Source organism: Microtus oregoni, unplaced genomic scaffold (assembly GCF_018167655.1).
Source record: "Microtus oregoni isolate MIOR12 unplaced genomic scaffold, Mior012 000005F_ref0000423, whole genome shotgun sequence".
Classification (NCBI taxonomy): Eukaryota; Metazoa; Chordata; class Mammalia; order Rodentia; family Cricetidae; genus Microtus; species Microtus oregoni.
In genome coordinates this window covers 6,486,637-6,513,454 of record NW_024543064.1, presented here as the reverse complement: position 1 = coordinate 6,513,454, position 26,818 = coordinate 6,486,637, and the positions used below count along the sequence as shown (strand labels likewise).

Genomic DNA, 26,818 nt, shown 5'->3' with positions numbered 1-26,818 from the left:
AGGTAGATACATACATACATACATACATACATAGACAGATATTGTGGGCATAGTGGCACATACCTTTAATCTAAACACTCAAGAGACAGAAGCAGGCAGATCTCTGTGAGTTCAAGGCCAGTCAGATTTATATAGTGAGTTCCAGGCCAGCTATAGTTACACTGTGAAACCCTATTTAAAATAAAAGTAATTTAAAAAATTAAAAAAGCTTTAAAAACTTAAATTGAACTCTTTTCTCTCAAATATTTCCTTCCTTGGAAGGAAGGGAGGCATGAACTCTTCCCTTCATTCTGCTGTCCCTTATCGGCCTCAATGGAGCTGCCCAGGCCCAGCTCCCCCAGTGTCTCATGGGAGGCCGTGGACTGATGGAAACCAGACCTCGCTTTACATTCTTCCTTACCAACTTCACACACACACACACACACACACACACACACATTTATACACATTCACATACTCTCCCTCTCACACACACACTCACATGCTCACATACTCACGCACACACATTCACATACTCTCCACACACATACGCTCACATACACTCACACGCTCACACTCTCTCTCACACACACTCACACACTCTCTCACAACTCACACTCTCTCTCACACACTCACACACTAACACACTCTCACACACTCACACACTCACACTCTCTCTCACACACTCACACTCTCTCTCAGACACTCACACACTCACACACTCTCACACTCTCACACACTCACACACACACTCACACTCTCTCACACACTCACACACTCTCTCACTCACACACTCTCTCACACACTCACACTCTCTCTCAGACACACACTCACACACTCACATACTCTCACACACACACACTCTCTCACACACTCACACTCTCTCTCACACACTCACACACTCTCACACACTCTCACACACACTCACACACTCACACACTCTCACACACACTCACACACTCACACACTCTCTCACACACTCACACACTCACACACTCTCACACACACTCACACACTCACACACTCACACACACACTCACACACTCACTCACACACTCACACACTCTCACACACACTCACACTCTCACACACTCACACTCTCTCTCACACACTCACACACTCTCACACACACTCACACACTCACACTCTCTCTCACACACTCACACACTCACACACTCTCACACACACTCACACTCACACACTCACACACACACTCACACACTCACTCACACACTCACACACTCTCACACACACTCACACTCTCACACACTCACACTCTCTCTCACACACTCACACACTCTCACACACACTCACACACTCACACTCTCACACACTCACACACTCTCACACTCTCACACACACTCACACTCACACACACACTCACACACACACACTCACACACTCACACACACACTCACACACTCTCTCACACACTCACACTCTCCTTCACACACTCACACACTCTCACACACACTCACACACTCTCTCACACACTCACACACTCACACACTCACACACTCTCTCTTACACACTCACACACTCTCTCTCACACACTCACACACTCACACACACTCTCTCATACTCACACACTCACACACTCACACACTCTCTCACACACTCACACTCTCTCTCACACACTCACACACTCTCTCACACACTCACACACTCTCTCTCACACACTCACACACTCACACTCTCACTCACACACTCACACTCACACACTCACACTCTCTCATACTCACACACTCACACACTCACACACTCTCTCTCACACACTCACACTCTCTCTCACACACACTCACACACTCTCTCTCACACACTCACACACTCTCACACACTCACACACTCTCTCTCACACACTCACACTCTCTCTCACACACTCACACTCTCTCTCACACACTCACACACTCACACACTCTCACACACTCACACACTCACACTCTCTCTCACACACTCACACACTCACACACTCTCACACACTCACACTCTCTCACACACACACACTCACACACTCTCTCTCACACACTCACACACACTCACACACTCACACACTCACACTCTCTCACACACACACTCACACACACACTCACACTCATACTCACACACTCACACTCTCTCTCACACACACTCACACACTCACACACTCACACACTCACACACTCACACACTCTCTCACACACACTCACATGCTCACGCACACACACACACACACACACACACACCCCACTTCTGCCTCTGATGATGGAGCTGTCCACCACAGTGCTGCTGGAGGGAGCCATGTTCATCTCGAGTCCATTGTGAGTCTCCGGGGTGCACTAGATGTTGTGGCAGTCTTTATCTTATATGGCTGGAGGAAATTGCAAGGAAGAATATTCCAGGGCTGGGGCAGCGGCTCAGTGGGTAAACTACTTAGCACATGTAGGTGGGTTTCCTGTCCCTCCTGCCAGCTCCCAATCACGACACGGAGACTAATCAAGTATGAAAACTTGACCGAAAGCTTAGTCTTGTTTCTGACTCGCTCTTAGGACTTAAATTAACCATTTCTATTAATTTACTCTTTGCCTCGTGGCGTACCACCTTTATGGTGTACTCCTATGCTGCCGCCTCTGGTCTCCTGGCATCTCTGTCTCTCTGCCTTTCTTCCCAGCATCATCTCTGCCCCAAAAATCCTGCCTAGCAATTGGCCTTTCGGCTTTTTTATTAAACCGATCTGAATGGCAAATCTTCACAGTGTACATAAGGATTATTTCACAACAACCATACAAGAATGAGGATGTGAGTTCAAATCTCTTGGACTCATGAGAAGCCAGGTGTGGTGGGTGTCTCTAACCCCCGTGCTCTGATGGTGAGATGGGGGCAGGAGAGTCCCCGAGGCTTACAGCCAGCCAGCAATGCCCAGCAATAAAGAGACCTCTCGCAAACAAGGCAGAAGGTAAGGGCCAACACCTGAGGTTGTCCTCTGAGCTCCAGGTGTCCTCCACCTCTGTCCTCTGACACCTGCTATGGCACATGTGCCTCCACACACTGAGACACACACAGACACATATACACAGAGATATACACACAGAGAGACAAACAGACACACACAGATACACATACATAGACACATACACACAGAGACACACATACAAACACAAAGAGACACAGACACACACACATGCATACACAAACACACACATTTTCCAAGTTCCTGCAATTGGAACACCATGATCCAGAGTTCAGTGAGCAAAAAGAACTCAGTAAAAAGATGACAGTCAACAAAGCAACCAGGAGCTAAATGACGTAGCCCACAATTAAAGCTTTGGAATCAATTCCATGTAATGGAAAACCACTGGAGGGTTTTCAGTAGGAAAATGACATGATTAGGTTTGTATTTCAAGGGAATAAACAGCAATAAAGACTAATGAATACCCACGCATCCACTCCGCATTCTCAGCAATAGGTCATTACAAGCACAAACGTGATGCTTTTCTCCAGCCCCTCCCCCTCCTTTTAATGGATATAACCACTGTTCTGCCTCAGGTAATTTTTATTATTATTGTCTTGTTATGTATCTTGCCACCTTGAAATTATGCATAGATCATGTTATACTGTTGAACATTTTATAAATAAGATTGTTGTTTTTCTTGCCGTCTGTGGTTCAACATTGCTTTTGAGGTTTTACCCTGTTGGTGTGTCTAATTCCATCCCTTCGTTATTTTCCGTTATGATCTATAAAGCATCATTATTCTACATTGTCTCTTGACGAACATTAGGTTTTCCCCGTTAATATTCATTTATGAGAAATGTTGCCCTGAGGGCCAGAGAGCTGGCTCCGTTGGTAAAAGGGCTTGCTCAAGCTTGAAGACCTAACTTCAAGCCACAGCACCCACAAAAAAAGTCAGGCATGGTGACACACTTGTAACCCCAGTGCTGGAGAGGGGGAGATAGGTGGCTTGCTGGGACTCCCTGCCTGGCCAGCATAGACTAACGATCAAGTCTCAGATCAGTGAGAAACTTTGTCTCAGAAGCCAAGGCAGGAGGCTGGAGAGATGGCTCGGTGGTAGAGATCTCTTAGGACTCTCGCAGAGGACCTGGGGTCGAGGTTCCCAGTTCCCTCATGTCAGAACACAAACACCTGTAATTCAAGTTGCAGGAGATCTAACACCCTCTTCTGACTCTGAAGGGCTCCTACACTCATGGAGTGCACACCCAGGCACACACAGTTAAGGTAAAATATAAAATAATAAAATAAATACAAGATGGACCACTCCTGAGAAAGGACACCCTAGGACCTGGGTTGACCACGGGCATCCACCTGCATGCACACATGCACACACACACACACACACACACACACACACACACACACACGGGGAGGTGGGGAGGCTATATTGCAGGACTAGGGAGATTGATAAAGTGATTGGCACACAGAAATGAGGACCTAAATTTGGATCTCCAGCACACACATAAAAGCTGGGGGTGCACATCTGTAATCCCAACACGAGAGGGGAGGAAGGGAGACAGGTAAACCCCTAGAGCGCATTGGCCAGTCAGTCCAGCCAACTGGCTCCATGAGAAGTCCAGGTTCCATAAGGAAACAACACTGTCTCAAAAAATAAGGTGGCTAAAGATCAACAAAGACACCAATGCCAACCTCTGTTCTCCAAATGTGCACGTGCACACACACACACACACACACACACACACACACACACACACACAGAAATACTACCGTGAACTTCTCTGCAAAAACACCTAGGAGCAGGGTAATTTCTGCACCTAACAACATGGAGATGGCCAGCTTGCCAGGGCATTCCACACTGCGCGCAGAGCTGCTAGCTATGCCTCCCACCCCCTGCCTGCACGGACAGCGCTGACTCCACAGCCTCAGAAACACGTGGTAACACAGTTTGAGTCCTAACGTCCAAGTGGCCATTCACATCTGTAATTGCTGTTCCAGGAGGATTCACTGCCCTCTTCTGGCCTTTTTGGGTACTACAAGCATGTTTTACATAGACACAGAGGCAAAACACTCATAAAAAACAAATCTGATTTTTTTTTTCGGGGGGGGGGGAGGTTTCAAGACAGGATTTCTCTGTGTAGCCCTAACTGTCCTGGAACTAGCTCTTGTAGACCAGGCTGGTCTCGAACTCACAGAGATCCGCCTGCCTCTGCCTCCCAAGTGCTAGGATTAAAGGCGTGCGCTACCACCGCCCGGCTAAAACCTAATTTTTAAAAAAATAAAGTGGGGGCTGGAGAGATGGCTCAGAGGGTAAGAGCATTGCCTGCTCTTCCAAAGGCCCTGAGTTCAATTCCCAGCAACCACATGGTGGCTCACAACCATCTGTAATGAGGTCTGGTGCCCTCTTCTGGCCTGCAGGCATACACGCAGAAAGAATATTGTATACATAATAAATAAAAATATTTAAAAAAAATAAAGTGGCACAAAAGAGTAGTAACACAGAATTTAAAAATGAAAATTTCCAAAATCACTTTATTACATCTAAATTCTAAAGGGAAGTTTGGCTGATTTACGACTTAGATCAAAGAAAATGATTTTCATTTTTTTAGTCCTGGGGATCAAACCCTGGGTCATGGCAAGTCAAGGTTTGCCAAGGGTAAGGCTCTGTCACTGAGCCGCATCCCCAGCCCCCAAATTTAATGAATGATTGACAGGAGGTTGTCGAAGGCTTGATTTCTTTGCATGTCCATCCAGGTTTGTTTCCACCTGTGGTGTCTCACCCACATCCCTCCTCTTTCATCCGATGTAGCTCACTTCCTTCTATGGGTGGTAACTCCCTGAGTTAGTCAGAGACTCACTGCAGGTGGCAAGGAGACCCACAGGACAGGATTCCTCAGAGGCGGGGCAGGGTGAGTCCACAGGGTGCCAATTCCAGCTTATTAATTGTGCTTTCTCTTCTTAATTTTCTTTGGTCCAGCATGGTTTGCCAGGTTCTCATCAGTCTTTATCCGGTGGTGACCAACGAGACCTGTATCCTAGAATACATTCAATAAAAAGAAGAATTAAGCCAGGCAGCGTGGCACAGGCCTTTAATCCCAACCCTCAGGAGGCAGAAGCAGGAGGATCTCAGAGTTTGAGGCCAGCCTGGTCTACAGAGTGAGTTCCAGGACAGCCAGAGGTATGTAAAGGAACACTGTCTCCCAACAGAAGAAGAACGTGCAGAAGGAGGAGGAGGAGCATTCAGACCCATAGAGACGACTGAGATGGCGGAGTGCTGTGTCCTGCATAGCTTGGTCCTGGAAACCTGGCTGGGGCAACAAGGGATCCAAGAAAGGAAGCCACGCTTACGGGAAAGCTGGGGTCATGTGAGTTGTGCTTACTCTGACGGGGTACACCTGCTACACACTACTCAGACTCTTGGCGTGTTTATCACACGCAGCATAGAAGGAGGCCTTAGCTAGCGGCAGGAGTAGGAGGTCTCTGTCAGGAGCACTGTCAGGCTGTCAACCCTGGAGGAGGAAGCTGCGGTTGCTAGCTTTTCACACACTGATCAATTGCTCATAGACACTCAGTTCCTACACACACTGCCAACACTCACATTCAGACCCGAGGGAGGCTTTCCCATCCCTCTGGCCCCTCACTTGGGGAAGGCTTTGCCACTGTCATGATCTGAGGATTTGAACCTTTGACACAACAGTACCATGTCAGACAACACACACACTCACTCAGAACTTCATTGATTTGTTAGTTTGTTTGTTTTCCAAGACAGGGTTTCTCTGTAGCTTTTGGAGCCTGTCCTGGAACGCACTCTGTAGACCAGGCTGGCCTCAAACTCCCAGACACACGCCTGCCTCTGCCTCCCCAGTGCTGGGATTAAATGCAAGCACCACCACCACTGCCCGACTAACTTCATTGACTCTTTACATATTAACTCAAGGGTTTCTCAGCTCCCCAAAATCAAGGACCTGCCATCAAGCATGGGGACCTGAGTCCAGATCCGCTGGGCACTGTGCATGCTCTGTAACTGGCACTAGAGGGATGGAGAGAGCCTAGTCAAATCAGTGGGTTCCAGCTTTGGCGAGAAACTATCTCAAAATAAAGATGTTGGAGAGCGAGGCACGATGGCGCATGCCTTTAATCCCAGCACTCAGGAGGCAGAGACAGGCGGATCTCTGTGAGTCTGAGGCCAGCCTGGTCTACAGAGTGAGTTCCAGTCTATACAGAGCTACATAATGAGATCCTGTTTGGAAAATAAACAGAAATAAAATGACGAGCCACTGAAGAAGACATTCAGAGTTGACCTTGAGCTTCCGCACTCACACGAGCTTCCACACTCATATTCATATATGTATATACCACACACACACACACACACACACACACAATCTTTTTTTTAAAAAATAAAAAAGATTAGGTTTAAATGATCAAACTTAGAAGGACCTCCTGGAAACAAAATGCAGCGTGGCTCGTCATACTTCTCTGTGTGTGTGGTGTGCGTATGTGTGGTGTGTGTGTGTGTGTTGCTGGGGAAGCAAAGCAGAGACTCATGCATACACAAGCATGAAATCACATCCCAAGTCCTCTGACCTGTGTACTTTTGATTCCTTGGTTTCTCCTGTATGATTAATTAATGTGGGATTTCCCTCTGGCTGTGAATACCATTGGTTAATAAAGAAACTGCTTTGAGCCTATAGCAGAGCAGGGCAAAACAGAGCTGGCGGGAGTGGGGAGGTTGACTAAACTGAATGCTGGGAGGAAGAAGGCAGAGTCAGGAGAAGTCATGGAACCGCTGCCAGAGACAGACATGCCCAGATTTTGCCCGTAAGCCACAGCCACGTGGTGATACACAGATTAATGGAGATGGGTTAGTTTAGGATATGAGTTAGCCAGAAATATGCTTAAGCTATTGGCCAAACAGTATGCCAATAATATAGTCTCTGTGTGGTTATTTTGGGGCTGAGCAGCCGGTAACAAACAAGCAGCCTCTTACAACAATTAATTGATATGGTCAGTTAAGAAGTGATGATATGAAATGCTATTATCAGTTAATATGATCCAGCGGGATGGAATTCTACAGAACTGTGCAGTGCTGTGGGCCTTCCAACATGGCTGAGTGGAGCTGCCCATGGCTGTGTAGCAGTCTGGGTCTGAAGGAAGAACAAGACGATAGCTGTAACTGCACTTTCTTAAGATCCTGTGGATGGGCGTGAGGGACAAAGTCCCCTGCTGCCCCTGGAAGGTGAAGCAATCACCCCGCAGGGTGGGTTCTGATGGAGGACCCTCGTGGACACCAGGGGGCATCCTGGTCCCGGGGGATTATCTAGGACACGTGCACTCCCCTAAGGGTAAGTTGAAGAGTCTCCCATGGAAAGCATTTGAGACAAGGAATACAGAGCACCAAGCGGTCTCTTGGTACATGTTGCAAGAATAGATTTTTTAAAAGAATAAGAATGGTAAAAAAAAAAAAAAAAAAATAGCAAGGAAAATGGAAACCTGGAAAATTATGGAACAAATGATGGATCTGTGAGTGAGCCCACTCTTTGTTTAACCTACATTGGAGTGACCCACATGACAGAAATGACGCTAGGAATAGGAGTCGCCATGCTCAATGCTGTGAGTAGGTGTACTGGATGGTTTGTGTGTCAACTTGACACAAGCTGGAGTCAGCAGAGGAAGGAGCCTCAGCTGAGGAAATGCCTCGAGGAGATCCATCTGTAAGGCGTTTTCTCATTTAGTGATTGATGCCGGAGGGCCCAGCCCATGGTGGGTGGTGCCTTCCCTGGGTTCTATAAGAAGGTGGGATGAGGGGCTGCAGAGGTGGCTCCGTGGGGCAGATCACTCACTGCTGTTGCATAGGACCTGGGTTCAATCCCCAGTACCCACATGGTGGTTCACAACCATCTGTAACTCCACTCCCGGGAGCCTGATGCCCTCTTCTGACCGCCCTGGGCACCAGGCATTTAGGTACTCTGCATACACATGCTCGGGTACACACAAAAGTAGACACATCTTTAAATAAATAAATAATAAAAGAAGATGGGCTGAGCAGACCATGGGAAGCAAGCCAGGAAGCAGCTCCCCTCCATGGCCTCTGCATCAGCTCCTGCCTTCAGGGTCCTCCCCTGCGTGAGCTCCTATCCTGACCTCCTCCAGTGAAGAGCAACAGCAATGAATGAACCCTTTCCTCCCACAGCTTGCCCTTGGGTCCTGGTGTTTTGTCGCAGCAACAGAAACCCTAAGACACCGGCATAGTAGGGTATGGCTGCGACACACCTGACCATGTTTTGGGGAGGATTGTGAAGGGACTTTGGGCTAGAAAAGCCATTGAGTGTTGAGGCCTCAATAGGCTGTTGTGTGGGAAGATGAGAGCGTTGAGAATGGACGCCTGGCTTGTGGAGTTTCTGAGGGAAGTTTAGAGACTCTCTGGGGGCCACTGGTTATTTTGAATTATATTGACTAAGATCCTGCAGTTCTGGCTAGCTGAGGCTGAAGAATCAGCTGTGATTCACAAGATCCCAGAACTACTAAAGCAAACTTTTGTTTTGCTGGGATACTTGATGCTGGTCGGCTGGAGCTAAGAAATGAGCGGTGACGAAGAAGAGACCGGCATCAGTGAGGTGAAATCTTCTGGGACGTGTTTCCTGAGAGCACAGAGGAACTGCTGCAGAGGCTGCCAAGGTTGAACCTCGTTGCTGGCAGCTGAACTCGGTAAAGTGTAAGGTCACCCAGGTGGTACTGGGTTTGCAGGCGTGAAGGGGTCACAGAAAGCACCTAAGCTTGACACTGTGAGAGGCCAAGAGAGATCATTGATGAGGGCGCAGCCCCAGTGGCAGTTGAAGGCCCAGGACTGAAGGGGGTCCTGCAAAGACGTTGAGGCTTGGCACCCCGAGAGCCTGTGAAAGGCTTTTAGTGAAAGCGCAGCCCAGTCGCAGCAGAAGACCCCAGCATTGGAGATGCCAGTACCACGGGATGTTCATCATAAAGTCCAGCATCAATGGAGGAGTACCAGTCGGGATCTAGAAGACAAGTTGTGTGTGCTTTAGAGACAGAGAAGTGACCCAAACCCTTTGCAGGAACCCAGAAGATCATGCGTGGATCTCAGACACTGGACAGTTGGAGTTGCTTGGCTTTGATTGCAGGGAGGGGGGTGAAAATGAGCCTTAATTTGTATGTGGGTGAAAAGAGGTGTGATTTTTTTTTAAAGATTTGTTTGTTTATTATACAGTATTCTGTCTGCATGTAAGTCTGCAGGCCAGAAGAGGACGCCAGATCTCATTACAGATGGTTGTGAGCCACCATGTGGTTGCTGGGAATTGAACTCAGGACCTTTGGAAGAGCAGCCAGTGCTTTCTTAACCTCTGAGCCATCTCTCCAGCCTGAGATGTGATTTTTAAAGTGGACTGGGAGTGGATTTGTTATACAGAGGAAGGGAGGTAGTGGCTCTTGAGAAATCATCTCACTTGGGCTCAGTAAAGCTAACTTGAGGCTGCATACAGCCAAGAGTTTGTGGATTGTCCTTGTCACTTGCTTCTACCACCCACCTATAGCCACGATCAGGGAGGCTGCACACCACGTGCTGTCTCCTCTGCAGTGCTCCCTGAGACGGGAGAAACGAGCGTTCGCCATCTTCTCCTGCCCTGCCTGTGTTGGCCCATGTGAGTGTTCCTGCCTTGCAACGGCGTTCCTTCCTTCTCTGCAGCTAGGAGGGACCAGCCAGAGAGGGGAAGAACACTGTGGTCCACAAGTTGTACAGCAGAAGGAAGACTTGGTGTCACTTACTCTTACTAAAGAAGTCCGGGAAATTGGCTTGCACCACTCTCTTGTTGAGGGCCTGGGTCTTGCGGTAGATGTTATGAAGGGTCTCGTTGTGGTCGTTTTTAATAGTGTTCTCCATATTCACAACCTGCAGACAACATGAGGTGACTTATTGGGGAAAGCATTTGGTGAGTGATTGGATAGATGCTCCCATTTGTGTGATCTGGCAGAGGGTCGGACCCCCTCGGGCGCAGCGCCCCGCAAGATCCTTTCCTCCGGATCTTGCCCCTCCATCCTTTTGTCTTCCCACAGGAGTGTTTGGTTCACAGAATAAAAGTGATGAGTAACAGAGATATATCAAGTGGCAAGCTCAGTGCTTGTTTTTCTAAAATTATATTCTGTCTACATCCTTGAAGTATTTGTTTCTTGTTTCTGCATGACAATGTCTGGGTTCTTTGTTCATGTCCCTCCTTCTTTTTCAAGACAGGGTTTCTCTGCGTAACAGCCCAGCCCTCCTGGAACTCACTCTGTAGACCAGGCTGGGCTTGAACTCAGAGATCTGCCTGCCTCTGCCTCGCGAGTGCTGGAATTAAAGGTGTGTGGACTTTTATTTTATATTTTAGACAGTGTCTCACTACATGCTCCTGGCTGGCCTGGAGCTCACTCTGTAGACCAGGCTAGCCTCGAACTCAGAGATCTGCCCGCCTATGCCTCCCAGTTGCTGGAACTACAGCCATGCACCCCACACCTGGCTGAATCTCTCCTGGAACTTGAGACATCGGCTAGCTCTCTCCTCCACCCTCCATCTCTCCTTGCTACTTTGCACATTTCCACCTCCAGTCCCCTTTGTGCCATGGTTGGACTGTTTTTCTACCTCTGTCTTCCAATTTACTAGCTGTCTCTTGAAGTAAATCTAACATGCTATTAACCCTTTCATTCAGTTGCTAATTGTGGCTAATCTAGTTTCATTCCTAAAAATCCTATTTGGTTTTTATGCTTAAGTCTGGTTGATCATTTTGTACTTTTTTTTCTTTTCCCTATATTTAAATCTCTTATTTCTTTATACATATCAGATACCCTCACATTATTTGTCTGGTAATTCCCTGTCTGAAATCTTTGTAACTCTGCTTCAGATGGTCCTCATTCACACTGTCTTTCTCCTTGTGTTGGTAGGTTGGTAGGTAGGTAGGTTGGTAGATTAGTAGGTAGATAGGTAGTAGGTTAGTAGGTAGGTAGATAGGTTGGTTGGTATGTTGGTTGGTAAGTAGGTTGGTAGGGAGGGAGGTTCGTAGGTAGGTGCATAAGTTGGTAGGTAGATAGGAAGGTAGGTAGGGAGGTTAGTAGGTAGGTTTGTAGGTAGGTTGGTAGATCAGTAGGTGGGTAAGTTGCTTGGTTGATTGGTTGGTTGGTTGGTAGGTAGGTAGGTAGGTAGGTAGGTAGGTTGGTAGGCAGGTTGGTATGTTGACTGACTCGTGTCTGAACTATTTATTATTCTGAAAGGCAGAAGACAGCTGATAGAGCGGTCTCCTCAAAAGGCTGAGTATAGGGCTGGAGATATGGCTCAGTGGTTATGAGCTCTTGTTACTCTTGCAGAGAACCTAAGTTTGGTTCCCAGCACCACACAGCAGCTTCTAAGTTCCTGTAACTCCACATCCCGGAGCTTGGATGGCCTCCTGCATGCATGTGGTTCATAAAGACACCCTCCAGTACGACAGACGTACGCTATGGTGCACACACATACAAACTGGAATTACTAACTGTTTAAAGATTGACTATAAAGCTGTGTTTAACACAGCAAAAAACTGAAGCACCCCTTGGCCTAGGGTGCCTAAGAGACGGCGCGTGGCCAAGTCAGCTTGAGAACATTTGTCTTCACCGTCCACCTATTTCACACGGCTTGGACTCAAAACCTTTCACTGCATCGAATCCAAGCTCTTTTGATCAGCTGGGGCCTCCAATGCCCATGCCCACCTCAGTGACTGAAAGTCACCCACAGTTCCATGGGCAGGGGGGTGGTAGTGTTTGTCCCGGCTAGTTTTATGTCAATGTGACATAAGCTAAAGTCATCTGAAAGGAGGGAACCTCAGTTGAGGCAATGCCTCCATAAGGTACAGCTATGGGGCCTTTTCTTAATTAGTGACTGATGGGGGAGGGCCCTGCCCATTGCGGGTGGTGCCACCCCGTCTGGTGATCCTGGGTTCTATAAGAAAGCAAGCAGAGGAGACTGGAGAGATGACTCAGTGGTTAAGAGCATTGACTGGTCTTCCAGAGGACCTGGGTTCAATTCCCAATACTCACGTGGCAGCTCACAACTGTCTATAACTCCAGTTTCAGGGGACCCAACACCCATGGCAAAACACCCATGCACATAAAATAGAAATGAAGTTGAAGAAGAAGAAGAAGAAGAAGAAGAAGAAGAAGAAGAAGAAGAAGAAGAAGAAGAAGAAGGCAGGCTGAGGAAACCACATGAAGCAAACCAGTAGGCAGCAGCCCTCTATGGCCCCACATCAGCTCCTGATTCTGAGTTCCTGTTCTGACTTCCTTCAGTGATGACCAGGGCTGTGGAAGTATAAGCCAAATAAACCCTTTCTTCCCCAAATTTCTCCGGTCATGGTGTTTCACCACAGCAATAACAACCCTAAGACCGTATCATAGCCTGTGTACGGCAAATACCGAAGAATGAGGCGGGAAGAATGAGGCAGGCTCCTGGAAGAACGCTTGTTAGCCAAACAGTCACGGGGAGGCTTTGGGGATGTGGAGCCACTGTTACCTGGGTCTTAGAGAGCTTGACGGTATCTTGAAGCACAAACCACTTGACGTTCTCGGTGCAGGGGGGAGTGGTGAGCGAGCCTTCGTAGGTGTAATAGTGGAACGTGTCTCCAGGCAGCAAGTTATAAATGTTAATGTTTTTCAGGGTTGTTATTTGTCCTAAGAGAGAAGACACAGTATGGAATGGGATGGAGGGCTGCTGCCCCAGGAGGGACAGCTCGGGCTCTGCCTCAGCTTGGGAGCGGTCAAGTCCTCTGCCGAAGCCCAAGGAGCTGATGACCGAAACGCTGCTCCCCCCCCCCCACTTGCTGCTCTGTGGATAGGTGAAGAGCAGAGAACAAAGCCTGGGGGTGCATGTGTGTAGTTCTAGCACTTGGGAGACGGAGGCAGGGGGATGTCCATTAATTCAAAGCCGGCCTGGACTCTAAATGACTTCCAGAGGCTTGAAGAGGCTCAGCAGTTAGGAGCATGTACTGCCCTCCCAGAAGCCCAGCGTTCAGCTCTTAGCACCCATATCAGGTGACTTACACAGCCGGTCACTCCACCTTCAAGGGATCATGGCTAAAGTTATAGGATCTGAGGGACACTCAGCTGTGAGATGGGTCTGGGATCTGAACTTGGGTCCTGATGACTGTGGAACAGGCGCTCTTAACTGCTGAGCCATCTCTTTACCCTCTATACAGAATACTTTTTAAAATTTTTTTATGTGTATGAGTGTTTTGGCTGCATGTATGTATGTGCACCATGTGCATGCCTGGTGCCCAAAGAGGTCAGAAGAGGACCCTGGATCCCCTGAAACAGGAGTTACAGGCAGTTGTAAGGAGCTAGGAATCAAACCCAGGTCTTCTGCAAGAGCAGCAAGTGCTCTTAACCACTGAGTGTGGAGACATTTTTGGCGTCTGCAGGTGTGCCTGAGCACACAAACACCCATACACATAAATAATTTAAAATTCCATATTTAAGGCCTGAGAGATGGCAATGGACAAGAACTTATACACAAGTTTCTCAGAGGTCTGTTTACCCCCTAAACCTACAGCAGAAAAGGACTGGAACAAGGTCCCTCAGGCAAAGAGACCTGAACCTCCCTCCAGAGGGCCGAGGCTTCCCTACCACCCCACACTCGATCCTCTCCCTGCCATGGGCGTTCCTTACCTGTATACTGGATGTTGAGCAGCTCAGAAATGAGAGGGCTGTAGTAGGTATTTTCCTCGTATTCATTGATCTGGGAGAAAGCACAGAACACTCAGTATGAGGGAGAACTACCTTGCACAGACACACATGCACCAGCTACTTGGTTTCCTAGCTGGGAAGGCTGAGCAGAAAACAGGGAGGTCAAGTGACTCAGCTGGGCTGGCGGGGACAAGATGACTGCTTCTTGCTACCACCTACCTGGGCTCTGACCTCGGGGCTTCTGGAAGACAAGATGTCCCAGGCAACGCTGCTCCTGTAACCCTATTGCTAGGACACTCTTTGATGTGAATGTTGATTTCATTGACTTATTTTAATGTGTGTCAGAGTTTGCCTGTGTGTCTGTATGTGTACCGTCTGCATGCAGTGCCCTTGAATCCCAGAAGAGGGCACCAGACCCACCTGAATTGGAGGCACAGGAGGTTGTGAGCTGTTATGTGGGTGCTGGGAACTGAACTCCCATCCTCCACATGAGCAGCAGACTCGAACCACTAAGCCATCTCTCCAGCCCAGTTTTTTTGTTTGTTTCAAGATGAAAGTAAAAGTTGCTTTTGGTGTAAAAGGCATATTATTTGTTTGTTTTCGGCTGCTGATTTGGTTGGTTTGGGTTTGATTTTGTTAGTTTTGTTTTGACAGGGTGTCTCTGTATAGTCCTGACTGTCCTGGAACTCACTCTGTAGACCAGGCTGGCCTCCAGCTTGAGATCCTCCTGCCTCTGCTGCCTCCTGAGTGGTGGGATTAAAGGTGTATTGGCCACCACCCAGCTTGATTTGGGTGGTTTTTTTGTTTTTTGGGTGTTTGTTTTTTGCTTTTCTGTTTGTTTTGGTTTTTCAAGACAGGGTTTCATGGTTTAGCTCTGGCTATCCTGGAACTCACATTGTAGACCAAATGGTCTTGAACTCACAGAGATCTGCCTGCCTCTGCCTTCTGTGTGCTGGAATTAAAGGGGTACACTGCCTGGCTTGATTTTGTTTTTTGAGGTAAGGTCTTGTTGTGTAGCCCGGACTGCACAGACCATGGTGGCTGCAGACTTGCAGCGATCCCTCTGCTCCCCGAGGGCGGGGATTACAGTCAAGCACCACAGATCATTTAGATCCCATTGACTTTTTCTCCTGGGATTCCAGGCTTACACCTTCACAACCAGCTTTGTTTTTATCTTTTGAGATAACTATAGAACCAATTGGGTATTTCATTTTGTTTGTAAATTTATCCAGTTTAATGTTAAGCTTTTGGAGAATTCAATTCCTGTCTACTTTAAAACATTTTTTCAAGATTTATTTACTTTCATTTTATATGTACGGGTATTTTGCCTGCATGAGTGTCTGTGTACCACGTGCGTGCCTGGTGACCTCAGAGGCCAAAAGAAGACATCCGATCTCCGGGAAGTGGTTACAAAGTGCCACGTGAGTGTTGCGACTGGAGCCTGGGTCTTCCGGTGCTCTCAATGACTGAGCCTTCTCTGCAGCCCAGATTCCTGCCTGCTCCTAGTCACCTATCCCGAAGTCCATCGCTCGGACTGTTTTAGAAGCACAGTGCTGGTGCCTTTGTCTGACCACACTGGATGTTTCACACAGCTCATGGGCCAGCTTGTGTCCAGTCAACCCTTCTGCGCTCCCGGGTCCTCTTATCACCCAGGGTCCCATGCTTCAAAACACAAGAGCAAGCAAGGACTGGCAAAGGTAGTCCTCCCCACTGACGGAGCTTTCCTGGGAAAGCTTAGGACAGGACTGAGAGAAATAATGGAGACAAGGTATCATTCAGACCCTTGAGCTGCTATGCCCTCCTTTGGACACGCCGGCCTAGGAGTCCAGGGGCGGACCCACGACGTAGTTCCAGCTTACCTCCACAAGAACTGCCAGCACAGCCAAACCGTCGGGCTGGCTCTTGGCCTCGTCGAAGTTCTCGTACTTGGAATTGTAGTGAACAAAGTGGATCTGTGAGTGAGAGAAAGCAGGTCAAGGGCAGTGCATGGGGACTCCAGACCATGAAGGGTTCCCAGGGGGAAGGGAAAGGATAGAAAACGGTCCAGCCTCGACTACCCCACACAAACAGTACCGACCTCCCTCTGCCTGGGCAGGCTGCAAGCCCAACTACAAAGACCAGAAACTTCTCTGAGAATGGAAAGAGGGAAGCAGGGTTCTGGAAGGTCGCTGTTCTGTTTGCCTTGACCCAACCTCCCTCCTGGTAGACACTGGAGTCACTCTGTGCCTCCAATCCTCCTCGGGCCTCTAGGGGGATTGAGGAGCAAGGGAACAATGAACTCCCCTCCCTCGGGAAGCCACTGTGAGCCTGAAATCAAGGCAAGGAGGGATGCAGGCCAAAGAGGTTCTAAAATTCTAACACGCAAATCCAGCGGAAGCAGAGGAAGGCCTGGCACCATGCAGGCGAGACAGTCCTGCCACGCTGCGAGTTTCTGAAGAGAGAATCCATCTATGTTCCCTCACAGAGCAGTGCCCAGTAAGTTCTCAACGAACTGCAAATAAACCACAGGGTGACTGAACCATCACCATACCACCATGATTGCACAGTCGTATTGGCTAGTTCAGTAAGAAAGAGAGAGCCAATGGGGCTAGAGAGAGGGCTAAGAGCAATGGCTGCTCTTCCAGAGGTCCTGAGTTCAATTCCCAGTAATCACATGGAGGCTCACAACCATCCGTAATAAGATCTGAGGCCCTCTTTATTATTATTTAAGAGAGATGACTCAGTTGGTAAAGCCGTTGTTGTGTGAGCATGAGGAATTTAGTTCAATCCTAGCACCCACAAAGAGGAACTGGGCACAGCTGTGCATGCCTGTAATCTCAGCGCTGAGGCCAGTAGTAATAGGATTCCCGGGGTTCAATACCAGTCAGTCTAGTTAATAGCTGGAATCCAGACTCAGTGCAAGAGCATAGATAGATAGATAGATAGATAGATAGATAGATAGATAGATAATAGATAGATAGATAGATAGATAGATAGATAGATAGATGTGTGATAGAGGAAGACAATGTCAACCCCTCCACACACATGCACATATATGTGCATGTACACTCACATGCATGTGTACATACATGACACCTGTATAACACAAACATACAAACACATAAAAAGTGACTATGGACCTTGAAGGAAAAGGGACCCCGCTGGGGTCGTCACATACCTCTATCACACGCCTGATCCCATCGACGGTGTGCTCAGAGCCGCTGATTTCTGCGAAGTCCCCACCCCAGTGGAAGTGCATCTGCTCTGCTTTATACAAGGTGCCGTTAGAGTCTTTCATGCTCATGGTGGAAGGCAGGGCGATCTGCACTGCAGGAGAGAACACAGCACAGGGAGGCTCAGACTCCCCAGTAAGCAGCCTCCCGGGTCATCTCCCACCCCACACCTTTCTGAACTTGTGGCTGTGCTAAGGAAAGCCCAGGCCCAAATCTCTCTTGTCTCAGGACAGACAAGGCTACACAGAGAAAGTCTGTCTTGGTTAAAAAGAAAGAAAGAAAGAAAGAAAGAAAGAAAGAAAGAAAGAAAGAAGGAAAAGAAAGAGATGTTGACAGTATAGCAGCCCTGCCCCTGTTCTGTCTTGCATGTGAAGGCCATAGGTTCTACTGTTAACCCTAGAAAACATTAACAACAACAAATTGTTTTATTGTTCTGCAAAAGACTCTGGTCAGAGAAGGAAAGCATAGATGATAAACTGTAAGAAAGGATTTATAAACATCTGATAAAAGTTTACAGAAGCAATGACTCAGAGGTTAAGAGCACTGACTGCCTTCCAGAGATCCTGCTTCAATTCCCAGCACCCACATGGCAGCTCATAACCATCTGTAATTCCAGTTCCAGGAGAACAGTGCCCTCTCCTGGCCTCCACAGGTGCTACACACACATGGTGCACATAACACATACAGGCAAACACTCACACACATAAAAATCTTTACAAAAAATAAAGGGCTCTTAAAATTCAACAATAATACCAGGCATGGCAGTGCCCACCTTTAATCCCAGCACTTAGGAGGCAGAGGCAGGTGGACCTCTGAAGTTCGAGGCCAGCTTGGTCTACAGAGAGAGTTCCAGGACAGAAAAATCCTGTCTCAAAAAAAAAATCAGCAATAAGAAAATGAGCATGCTAATTTTGAAAATCAGCAAAACACCTAAGCAGACACTTTATCATTGAAGATATATAAGCTGGGCGTGTCTGCAGTCCCAACACTCAGGACGCCAAGACAGAAGGACCACTTGTACATAATTTTAAATCAACATGGACAACATGGAGACTCCTTCCCCATCTGTTACAGAAACAGTCCAGATGCCTGAGAGCTGACTCAGCAATTAAGACGGACTTAACAAGACTTAAGCAATTAACAAGGCTGCTTTTGTGGAGGACCCACATTCAATTCCCAGCACCCCTGTCAGGTGGCTCACAAATGCCTGTAGCTCTGGGAAGGAGCTGAGGCCCCTGGCATCCGAGGGCACCTGCACTCGTATGCCCAGACCCACAGACACACACACACACATACACATACAAGCACATACACACACATGCACACGCACATACACACACGCACATACATATAGCTAAAAATAATGAAATAACTCTTTAAAAATAGATGATAAATTTAACCCAAAAGTAGAACACAGACTTAGCATGCACAGAGCCCTCCAATGCCTCAAATGCTAGTAGTCTGTGGATCTTAGTAGTCCCAGCCACAGTACCTGGGCCACTCAAAGGCATGGCTCTGTTCTCCTCTTACCACTCACCTGACCCATAACTGGAATTTGGTTTTGTTGTCTCAATGAGGCAACACGCACCTGTGCATAGACAGTAAACTGATTCACCCAGGAACCAGGTACAATAGGGCTGAGAACCAAACATCTGGGCCTGTGTCACTGGGCCACTAGTGACTATGATCTTGAGTGAACCCGTGGCCTTCTGAGACCTCAGGTTTCCTGCCTGTAAATGGCCTCCCTTAGTCAAGCGTGGGGGTGGGGTGCAGGTGTCCCATCCCAGCACTTGAGAAGTAGAGATGGGACAGCCAAGAGCTCGAGGCGCTTGGAGTCTGGGACCAACCATGGTTAGCTGAGCTCAAAAATCAAAGACAGGCTAAGGAGCCGGCTCAATGGCTGAAGTGCTTACCACACAAGCAAGAGGACCCGAGTTTGGAACCCCAACACCTTCATAAAAAGCCAGATACAGAGCTTCATATGTGTAATCCCAGCCCTAGGGAAGGTGACAGGCCAACCTAGCAGCCTGTCAAGCCAAGTCAGTGAGTGGCTGTCTCAAAATCTAAGATGGAGGGGCTGACGGGATTGCTCAGGGGTCAAGGCACTTGGTGCCAAGCCTGATGACCTGAGTCTGAGCTCTATGGCCATCATAATAGGAGGAGGCACCGCTGCACACGTACAAATAAATAAATAGATGTAACAAAAAGTTAAAAACTAAGAGAGCTATTGAAAAAGATACTGGATGTTACTCTCTGGATTTTATCTACATGTGCACATATGTACCTGTGTACCTACACACACGCATGCGCGCACACACATACACACACACACATACACACACACACACATACACACACACACACAATACAATGCCCCCCTCCTGAGGTTGCTATGAGGTTCAAAGACAAATCTAGTGGAGAATCAAAAGGACACACTATGTGGGTGTCACATCTGTCCTGAGAGGGCTCCCAAGATCCAGCTTTCCTGTCCAATATGCACATTCATTCTCTCTCTCTCTCTCTCTCTCTCTCTCTCTCCCTCCCTCCCTCCCTCCCTCACTCACTCTCTGGAGAAACTGAGGGGAATTCTTTTTGAACCTTTGAGAAGCTGAGTTATCTCTCAGGTGATTGTAGCTAATCAGATTCCATACAGAAACTATAGAAACCGGGGCACAGCTGCATAAAAACAGTAGGGAAGGTAAACGGAGCCACCCTCTGTCAGAACTCCCTGCCGGGTAAACCGCAGTCACCCTCTGTCTGAACGCCCTGCCAGTGCATCGGAACAAACTCAGGTAAGGGTCTTTCCGTGTATTGTTTGGAGAGCCACCTGCCTCTGCCTTTCAAATGTTGGAATTAAAAGTGTGTGCCCCCACACCTGGCAGGGTCTTTATCATTGTTGTTATTGATGTTACTATTATAAATTTATTTGGGGGTGAGTGTGGGGGAATGCCCGCCTTGGAGCCTGTGAGGAAGTCAACTGGCTTTTGAGAGTCGACTCTTTAACAGTGTAAGTCCCAGGGACTTGAACACAGGTTCTCGGGTTTCAAAACAGGTGTCTCTGAGGAGCCCACAAGAGGTTGAATTTAGGGACAGCTGTTGCCCGTCTCTGGAAGAGTCCCCGGGGTTTCTGCTAGCTGTGCTCTGGGTCTCCATACACGCTGCTCCCGGCATGCGCACAAACTACCAGCTCTCCACGCAGGCCCACTGCGCCCCCTTACCTGTGTGGCCGTTGTTAGTCATGGAGAACTCCAACCCATCCTCCCCGTAGCCACTCAGGGTCAGGGGCTTCAAGAACCGGTTGAATTTCACCTTCTTACTCTGAAGATTGATGGGCGACTGCCTCTGCCCACCGCAGTCAGGGTACGCCCTTGGCCAGTCGCTCTCTTCCAGGTTGCCCCCTGCAACAGGAGAGAGTGGAGCCCAGTTCAGAGCTACCCAGCTGACTTCCTAGCAAGTCAGGGTCTTCAGGGTGAAGGACCCGCAGGCCAGCCTTCTGGAAACAGAAGCAGAGCTTCCAGAGGGCCGGCCAGAAGAGCTCTAAACTAAGCCAACGACTTGGCTTGGGGGGTGGCGATGGTGCCAACTTCCGACTCTTCTTTGTGTCTACTGGCACAAGAACCGGAGCTGATGATTCGTGTCCAGGGGTCTCCTCTGCAGAGTAGATAGCTGGCCCTCTTCTTTCCAGTATTCACGGCTGATGAATGCCCTGAAGGGAGCCTAGGCCTACCAATAACCCCTAACCTCATTTTCAGAGAATATAGATTTCCTTCCAAGCCTGGTGCTTGAGGCCCTGGCTTCCCTTGTGCTGGAACCTTCCACACATAGCAGCTGTTTTCTTGTTCCAACCTCTTCTTTGGGCCGACAGGAAGGCCAAGACAAGACCACCTAGGTGACCATATGGATACAGGGCATCTGAGAAGCACCCTTTGTTAAAGGGTGGTACAGGCCTGGAATCCCAGCACTGGGGAGGAGGAGGCAGGAGGATCAGAAGCACCAGTCATCCTTAGCTACAAACCAAGTTTAAGGCCAGCCTGTGAAACATTCGAGCCCCACGTAGCAGGTGTTTGCTCCACCCATGACCTTGGGCTCCCTGGCATGTGTAGGCAGTGCTTCTCACCTACCTACGTGACCTCTTAAAAGGAAGGAGGGAGGGCCCAGCTAGTTCAGTTGGTAGAGCATGGGATTCTTTTTTTTAATTATTATTATTTTAAAAAGAAAACAAAATATCTTTTTATTTTCCATACTAATCCCAGTTCCCACTCCCTCCCCTCCTCCCATCCCCTCCACCTATCCTCCCATCCCACCCCCCATCCACTCCTCAGCGATGGTAAGGCACATTGCTTTGGGAAAGGTCCAAGGCCCTCCCTACTATATCTAGGCTTAGCAAGGTATCCATCCAAAGAGAATAGGTTCGAAAAGAGCCAATACAAGCAGTAAGGATAAATCTTGGTGCCACTGCCACCCACATTCAGAGGGACTAGTTTGGACCTATGCTGTTTCCTTCCCTGTCCAGCTGGTGTTGGTGAGCTCCCATTAGCTCAGGTAGACTGTTTCAGTGGGTGTCCCCATCATGGTCTTGACCTTTTTGCTCATATTCTCACTCCTCCCACTCTTCAACTGGACTTTGGGAACTCAGTCCAGTGCTCTGATGCAGGTCTCTGCCTCGGTTTCCATCAGTTGCTGGATAAAGGTTCTATGGTGGTGTTTAAGATCATCATCAGTCTGACCACAGGGCAAGACCAGTTCGGGCACCTTCATGTCTATTGCTTAGGGTCTTAGCTGGGTCATCCTTGTGGATTCCTGGGAATTTCTCTAGTGCCAGGTTTCTTGCTAGCCCCATAATGGCTCCCTCAATCAAAATATCTTTTTCCTTGCTCTCATCTCTGTCCTTCCTTCATCCCATTCCTTCAAGTTCTCCTCCCCTCTCTCCTTCTCCCCTCATCTTCCCCTTCTGCCTTCCCTACTTCTCCCACCCCCAGCACATGGGATTCTTAATCCCAGGGTCATGGGTTCATACCCCACACTGGGCGCCACTTTTAGTGAGAAATCCATGTGTGTCTGTTTAAGGGGTATCAAGGATTTATTAAGATATAAAAGAGGGGCTGGAAAGATGGCTCAGTGGTTAAGAGCACTGGCTGTTCTTCCAGAGGTCCTGAGTTCAATTCCCAGCAACCACACGGAGGCTCACAGCCATCTGTAATGGGGTCTGCTGCCCTCTTCTGGCCTGCAGGCATATATGCAGACAGAACACTGTATACATAATAAGTACATTTTATTAAAAAAGGAAAAGAGATATAAAAGGGGAAAATACACTCACAAAGACGGGATGTGATAAATTCAGTTGCCCAGTCCTTGGAAAGTTGGGGTCCAATCACACGCTGTTTCACGTCACCTGATCCAGTCTTCGCCATCCAAGAGAATGCATTCCCTGCCCTCCTTCCTTTTAAGAGGCCACTTGGGCCGGATAACCCAAGGTCATGGAAAGAGCGAACACGCACTACAATACTGTCTTAGAAAGCAACACAAACCAATAAACTTTCAGGTTCCAGCTTCTCAGGGGGCTGAAGTGAGAGGTTTTTTTTGTTGTTGTTGTTTTTGGGGTTTGGTTTTTTATTTATTTTTTATTTTTTTAGAGGCAGAAAGCTCTTTTGAATCCAGGTGTTAACCTGTTTTATGAAACATCTTACAATGTAGCCCTGACTGGTCTTGAACTTATGGCAATCCTCCTGTTTTAGTCTTTGGGGTTTTGGGATTACAGTTCTGTTATACCAGGTATAAATAAGCCCAGAGGTTCAAGGCCAGCCTGGGCAATGTAATGAGATAGATACTCTCTTTAAAAAAGAAGAGACGAGAGAAAAGAAGGAAGAAGTTTGGGAGGGAGGAAGGGAGGGAAGAAGGAATGGAGGGAGGAGAGAGACAGAGAGAGAAGAGAAGGGAGGGAGGGAGGGAGGGAGGGAGGGAGGGAGGGAGGGAGGGAGGCTGCAAAGTTTATCTTTTTGGAGATGGTTAATAATCCTGGACTCAGAGGAATGTCGACCAGTCACTACAGATGACAGAGGCCCCACATCACTGAGGGGTTTGGTTTTGGTTTATAAGACAGGATCTGGATCTCTCTATGTAGCCCAGGCTGTCTTTGAACTCACTGTTAGCCAGGCTGGCCTGAAACTCAGATCCACCTGCCTCTGAGTCCTGAGTCCTGAAATTAAACGCGTTTGCTATCATGGTTCAGCCATCTGCAGCTGAGGACCTGCAAGGGTAGCTCTCCATGAGTGCATGACTTGTTCTAGGTAGGAACTGAGCTCCAGTCGGGGCTTCATGATTTGCAATCCACAGAGAAGTTGATTCTCTTCTCGTCCCATTCAATAATTCAAACCAATTTTTAAACAATTCTTTCTGAGAGGTGAAATACCAAGATCAAGGAAAGAGGCCTGAGGCACACCCTTCTGGGACCCAAGTGCTTTGGGTCTGGGTCTCATGGACGCTGGGAAGAAGCCAGGGGCACAGCTCAACAGCAGAGCCTGCCCAGCACACACAAGGCTCCAGTCCTAGTGCTAGGGGAGGGAAAACATGGGGCAGCTTACACATTGTCCTCCTGGGCACTTACAAAAGTCACCCTGCGTTCTCCAGGCCTCTGGATGCCAGGGCCAGTCTGGGAGTCTCTGCTACCATAAGGAAGACAAGAATTTGCCACCAGAACCCTCTGTCTTCTGTCACCTCTGCACCACCGCCAGTAAGACTGCTTGATGACACAGGTATGGGCTCCTTTTAGAACAGGATTATTAATGGGGCTGCCCTATGAATTGGATTATCTGAGCCTCTACAATGTCCCTGAATCTGTCACCTTGATTTAGGACTCACAATTCCCTCTGAATGATCAAGCCATGCAGGGCAGACTTTGTCCTGTGCAACTCTGGCCTCCTGTACCATCCAGCGGTCTCCAGTCTCCCCAGAAACCCCGACTCCCAACCTGGTTCTATGGGGATACAAGTGGGAAGATTCTCAAGTTCCCTTTGTGCAGTCTGACTGGACATCTCAAGGTAAGGTTCTGCAGAAGGCAAGGCATCCTCCATTGGATCCTGGGGGACTGGGAGTATGCACATGTCTGAGGAGAATGCTATCTGTGGTCTAGTAGTCTTTTCTACGAGGCCATAAGTGTCCTTTCTAGAAGTCTCATTTGTCACACATTTGGATAGCAACAGCTTTATAAGAAGACGTGGGTTCTTGGAGCAGCCAATACTGAGTGGAACAGATTTTAAAGCCACCAGGTGAAGCTGGGCTGAGGCAGGGGAACGCTGTCTCTTCTTCTCCTTCATCGGGGTTGAAAGTCTATTTGTTCATTCAGAGATAGCAAAACACATGTGAACCCAAAGAGCAGGTGGACCCCACCAGAGGACCCACACCCAGCACCGGAGGGCTGGCTTGTCACCCTGTCTGGAAGTGCCAGGTGGCTGCTTACCTGAATAGGTCCAATGAGTCTCGGCCTGGATGCCCAGGAGGAACAGGGACACCACAGTCACCAGAACCCTCATGGTAGATGCTGAAGACCTGAAAGCAGCACAACTCTGGGCAGCACTTCTTTTAAGAGCCCAGAAACTGTAAATAACAATTTACCGGGTCCAGCTGGCTCATCCGCCCGTGCTGCACCCACTGAACAATAACACCCTCCCCACAATGGCCCTTCTGACTTGGTGCCTTGTGCACGTGTCTCACCTCCTCCCAGGGCATTACCATAGCCAATTAACCCATGTCTGGTTGTTCAACATCTTTGGAAGCTCAGTCCAGGGGCCACACAGTGCAGCCATTGTGGGCCTTGAGTGATGAGTGATCTGGAGGGATATGAAGAGCCCGAGGCACAGCGCACCCGGAAACAGGGGCTTCCTGGAGGGTGGCATTTCCTCTGCCCTTTCTCCTGGCTGTTGGGGGGAATCATCGGTGTCTGAAAACCTTGCCAGATTCTAGTTGATATTTCCTGCCTGTTCCAGAGTAGACAGAACATCCCTAATGATTCAGGCTTGCCTACTCCCTTACACACACACACACACACACACACACACACACACACATACACACACACAACCGGCCAGCTAGGCAATTGGGAAGATAGTCTGGTACCCTAGATAGCTTTGGGCAAGAAGTGGAAGAGGCAGCTGGAGGCAGGGATAGCGTTATCCTCAACCTAAATCAGCCAGCAGCTGGGGACCTTGGAGCCTGGCTCTTGAGCTTGATCGGCACACATGCCTTGGGGCCATTGGGGAGGAGAGGGTGGAAGCGGTCTGGATCAGTTCTCACGTTTCTCCTGGGATTTGTCCTGACAGTGCCATACATTGGGCACACCCAAGCCGAACCAATGAGTTGTCTAATCCTTGTACATCCATGTGGCTAGTGCAGGAGAAACGAGCATGTATGCCCGCTGAGAAGCCAGCGTTTCCCATGCGCAAAGACGTAGGGCAGCTGGGGTTCCCAGAGGGCATCTGTCATGCTGGCCACTTGCGAAGAACTGATCTGCTCTGGCAAATGGCAAACCCCCTTGCCAGTTTCCTTTATCTCCCTGCCCGCTCATCCCCAGGCTGAGAGATGTCAAAATGGTAGCATGAGGTCACAAGAGCTGTGTGAGAGGCAGTGGGGTTGCACACTGCAAAGACCTCCCTGCATCCCTTGCTGTGAAGACCCCCCTAAAATATTAGACCCATAAAGCTCAAGACCTCAAAGAATCTCAAGGAAGCGGTTACCCGTCTGTGCCTCAGTTTCCCCATCTTCAATAGGCGCTCTCTACAGTACTGCCCCCACACACACACATCCAGGAATTCAGCAATAAATTTGTGCACAGTGCTCAAAGCAGAGCCTGATACATAGCAACTGGCATTAATTTTTAATTTCTCATTTTACAACAAGGAGATGACTTGCCATTGTCACCCAACTAGTGATTGAGGGACCAGAGGGTACAAAGCACTTGCTCTTCAGCTCATCGAGTTTCTCCAGGTTCAAAGCA

The 26,818-nt window shown here is 48.5% G+C and overlaps 1 protein-coding gene across 1 annotated transcript; it reads right to left on the bottom strand.

Annotated features, from left to right (window-relative positions):
- Positions 1-5,427: 5,427 nt before the first annotated feature.
- LOC121448526 (carbonic anhydrase 6-like) lies at positions 5,428-25,464 on the bottom strand. Its single transcript, XM_041652609.1, has 9 exons — positions 25,286-25,464; positions 21,048-21,227; positions 17,775-17,923; positions 16,477-16,569; positions 14,600-14,669; positions 13,449-13,606; positions 10,703-10,826; positions 9,887-9,939; positions 5,428-5,958 (listed from the first exon to the last, which is right to left on the bottom strand). The coding sequence occupies exons 1-9, from the start codon at positions 25,356-25,358 to the stop codon at positions 5,863-5,865; spliced, it is 996 nt and encodes a 331-aa protein (XP_041508543.1). The 5' UTR covers positions 25,359-25,464; the 3' UTR covers positions 5,428-5,862.
- Positions 25,465-26,818: the final 1,354 nt, after the last annotated feature.

Coding starts and splice junctions, on each gene's coding strand:
- LOC121448526 (XM_041652609.1), bottom strand. CDS start 25,358: ATGAGGGTTCTGGTGACTGTGGTGTCCCTGTTCCTCCTGGGCATCCAG. Junction 21,228..25,285: donor GACTCATTGGACCTATTCAG/GTAAGCAGCCAC, acceptor CTCCTGTTGCAG/GGGGCAACCTGGAAGAGAGC. Junction 14,670..16,476: donor TGCTGGCAGTTCTTGTGGAG/GTAAGCTGGAAC, acceptor GCTTTCTCCCAG/ATCAATGAATACGAGGAAAA.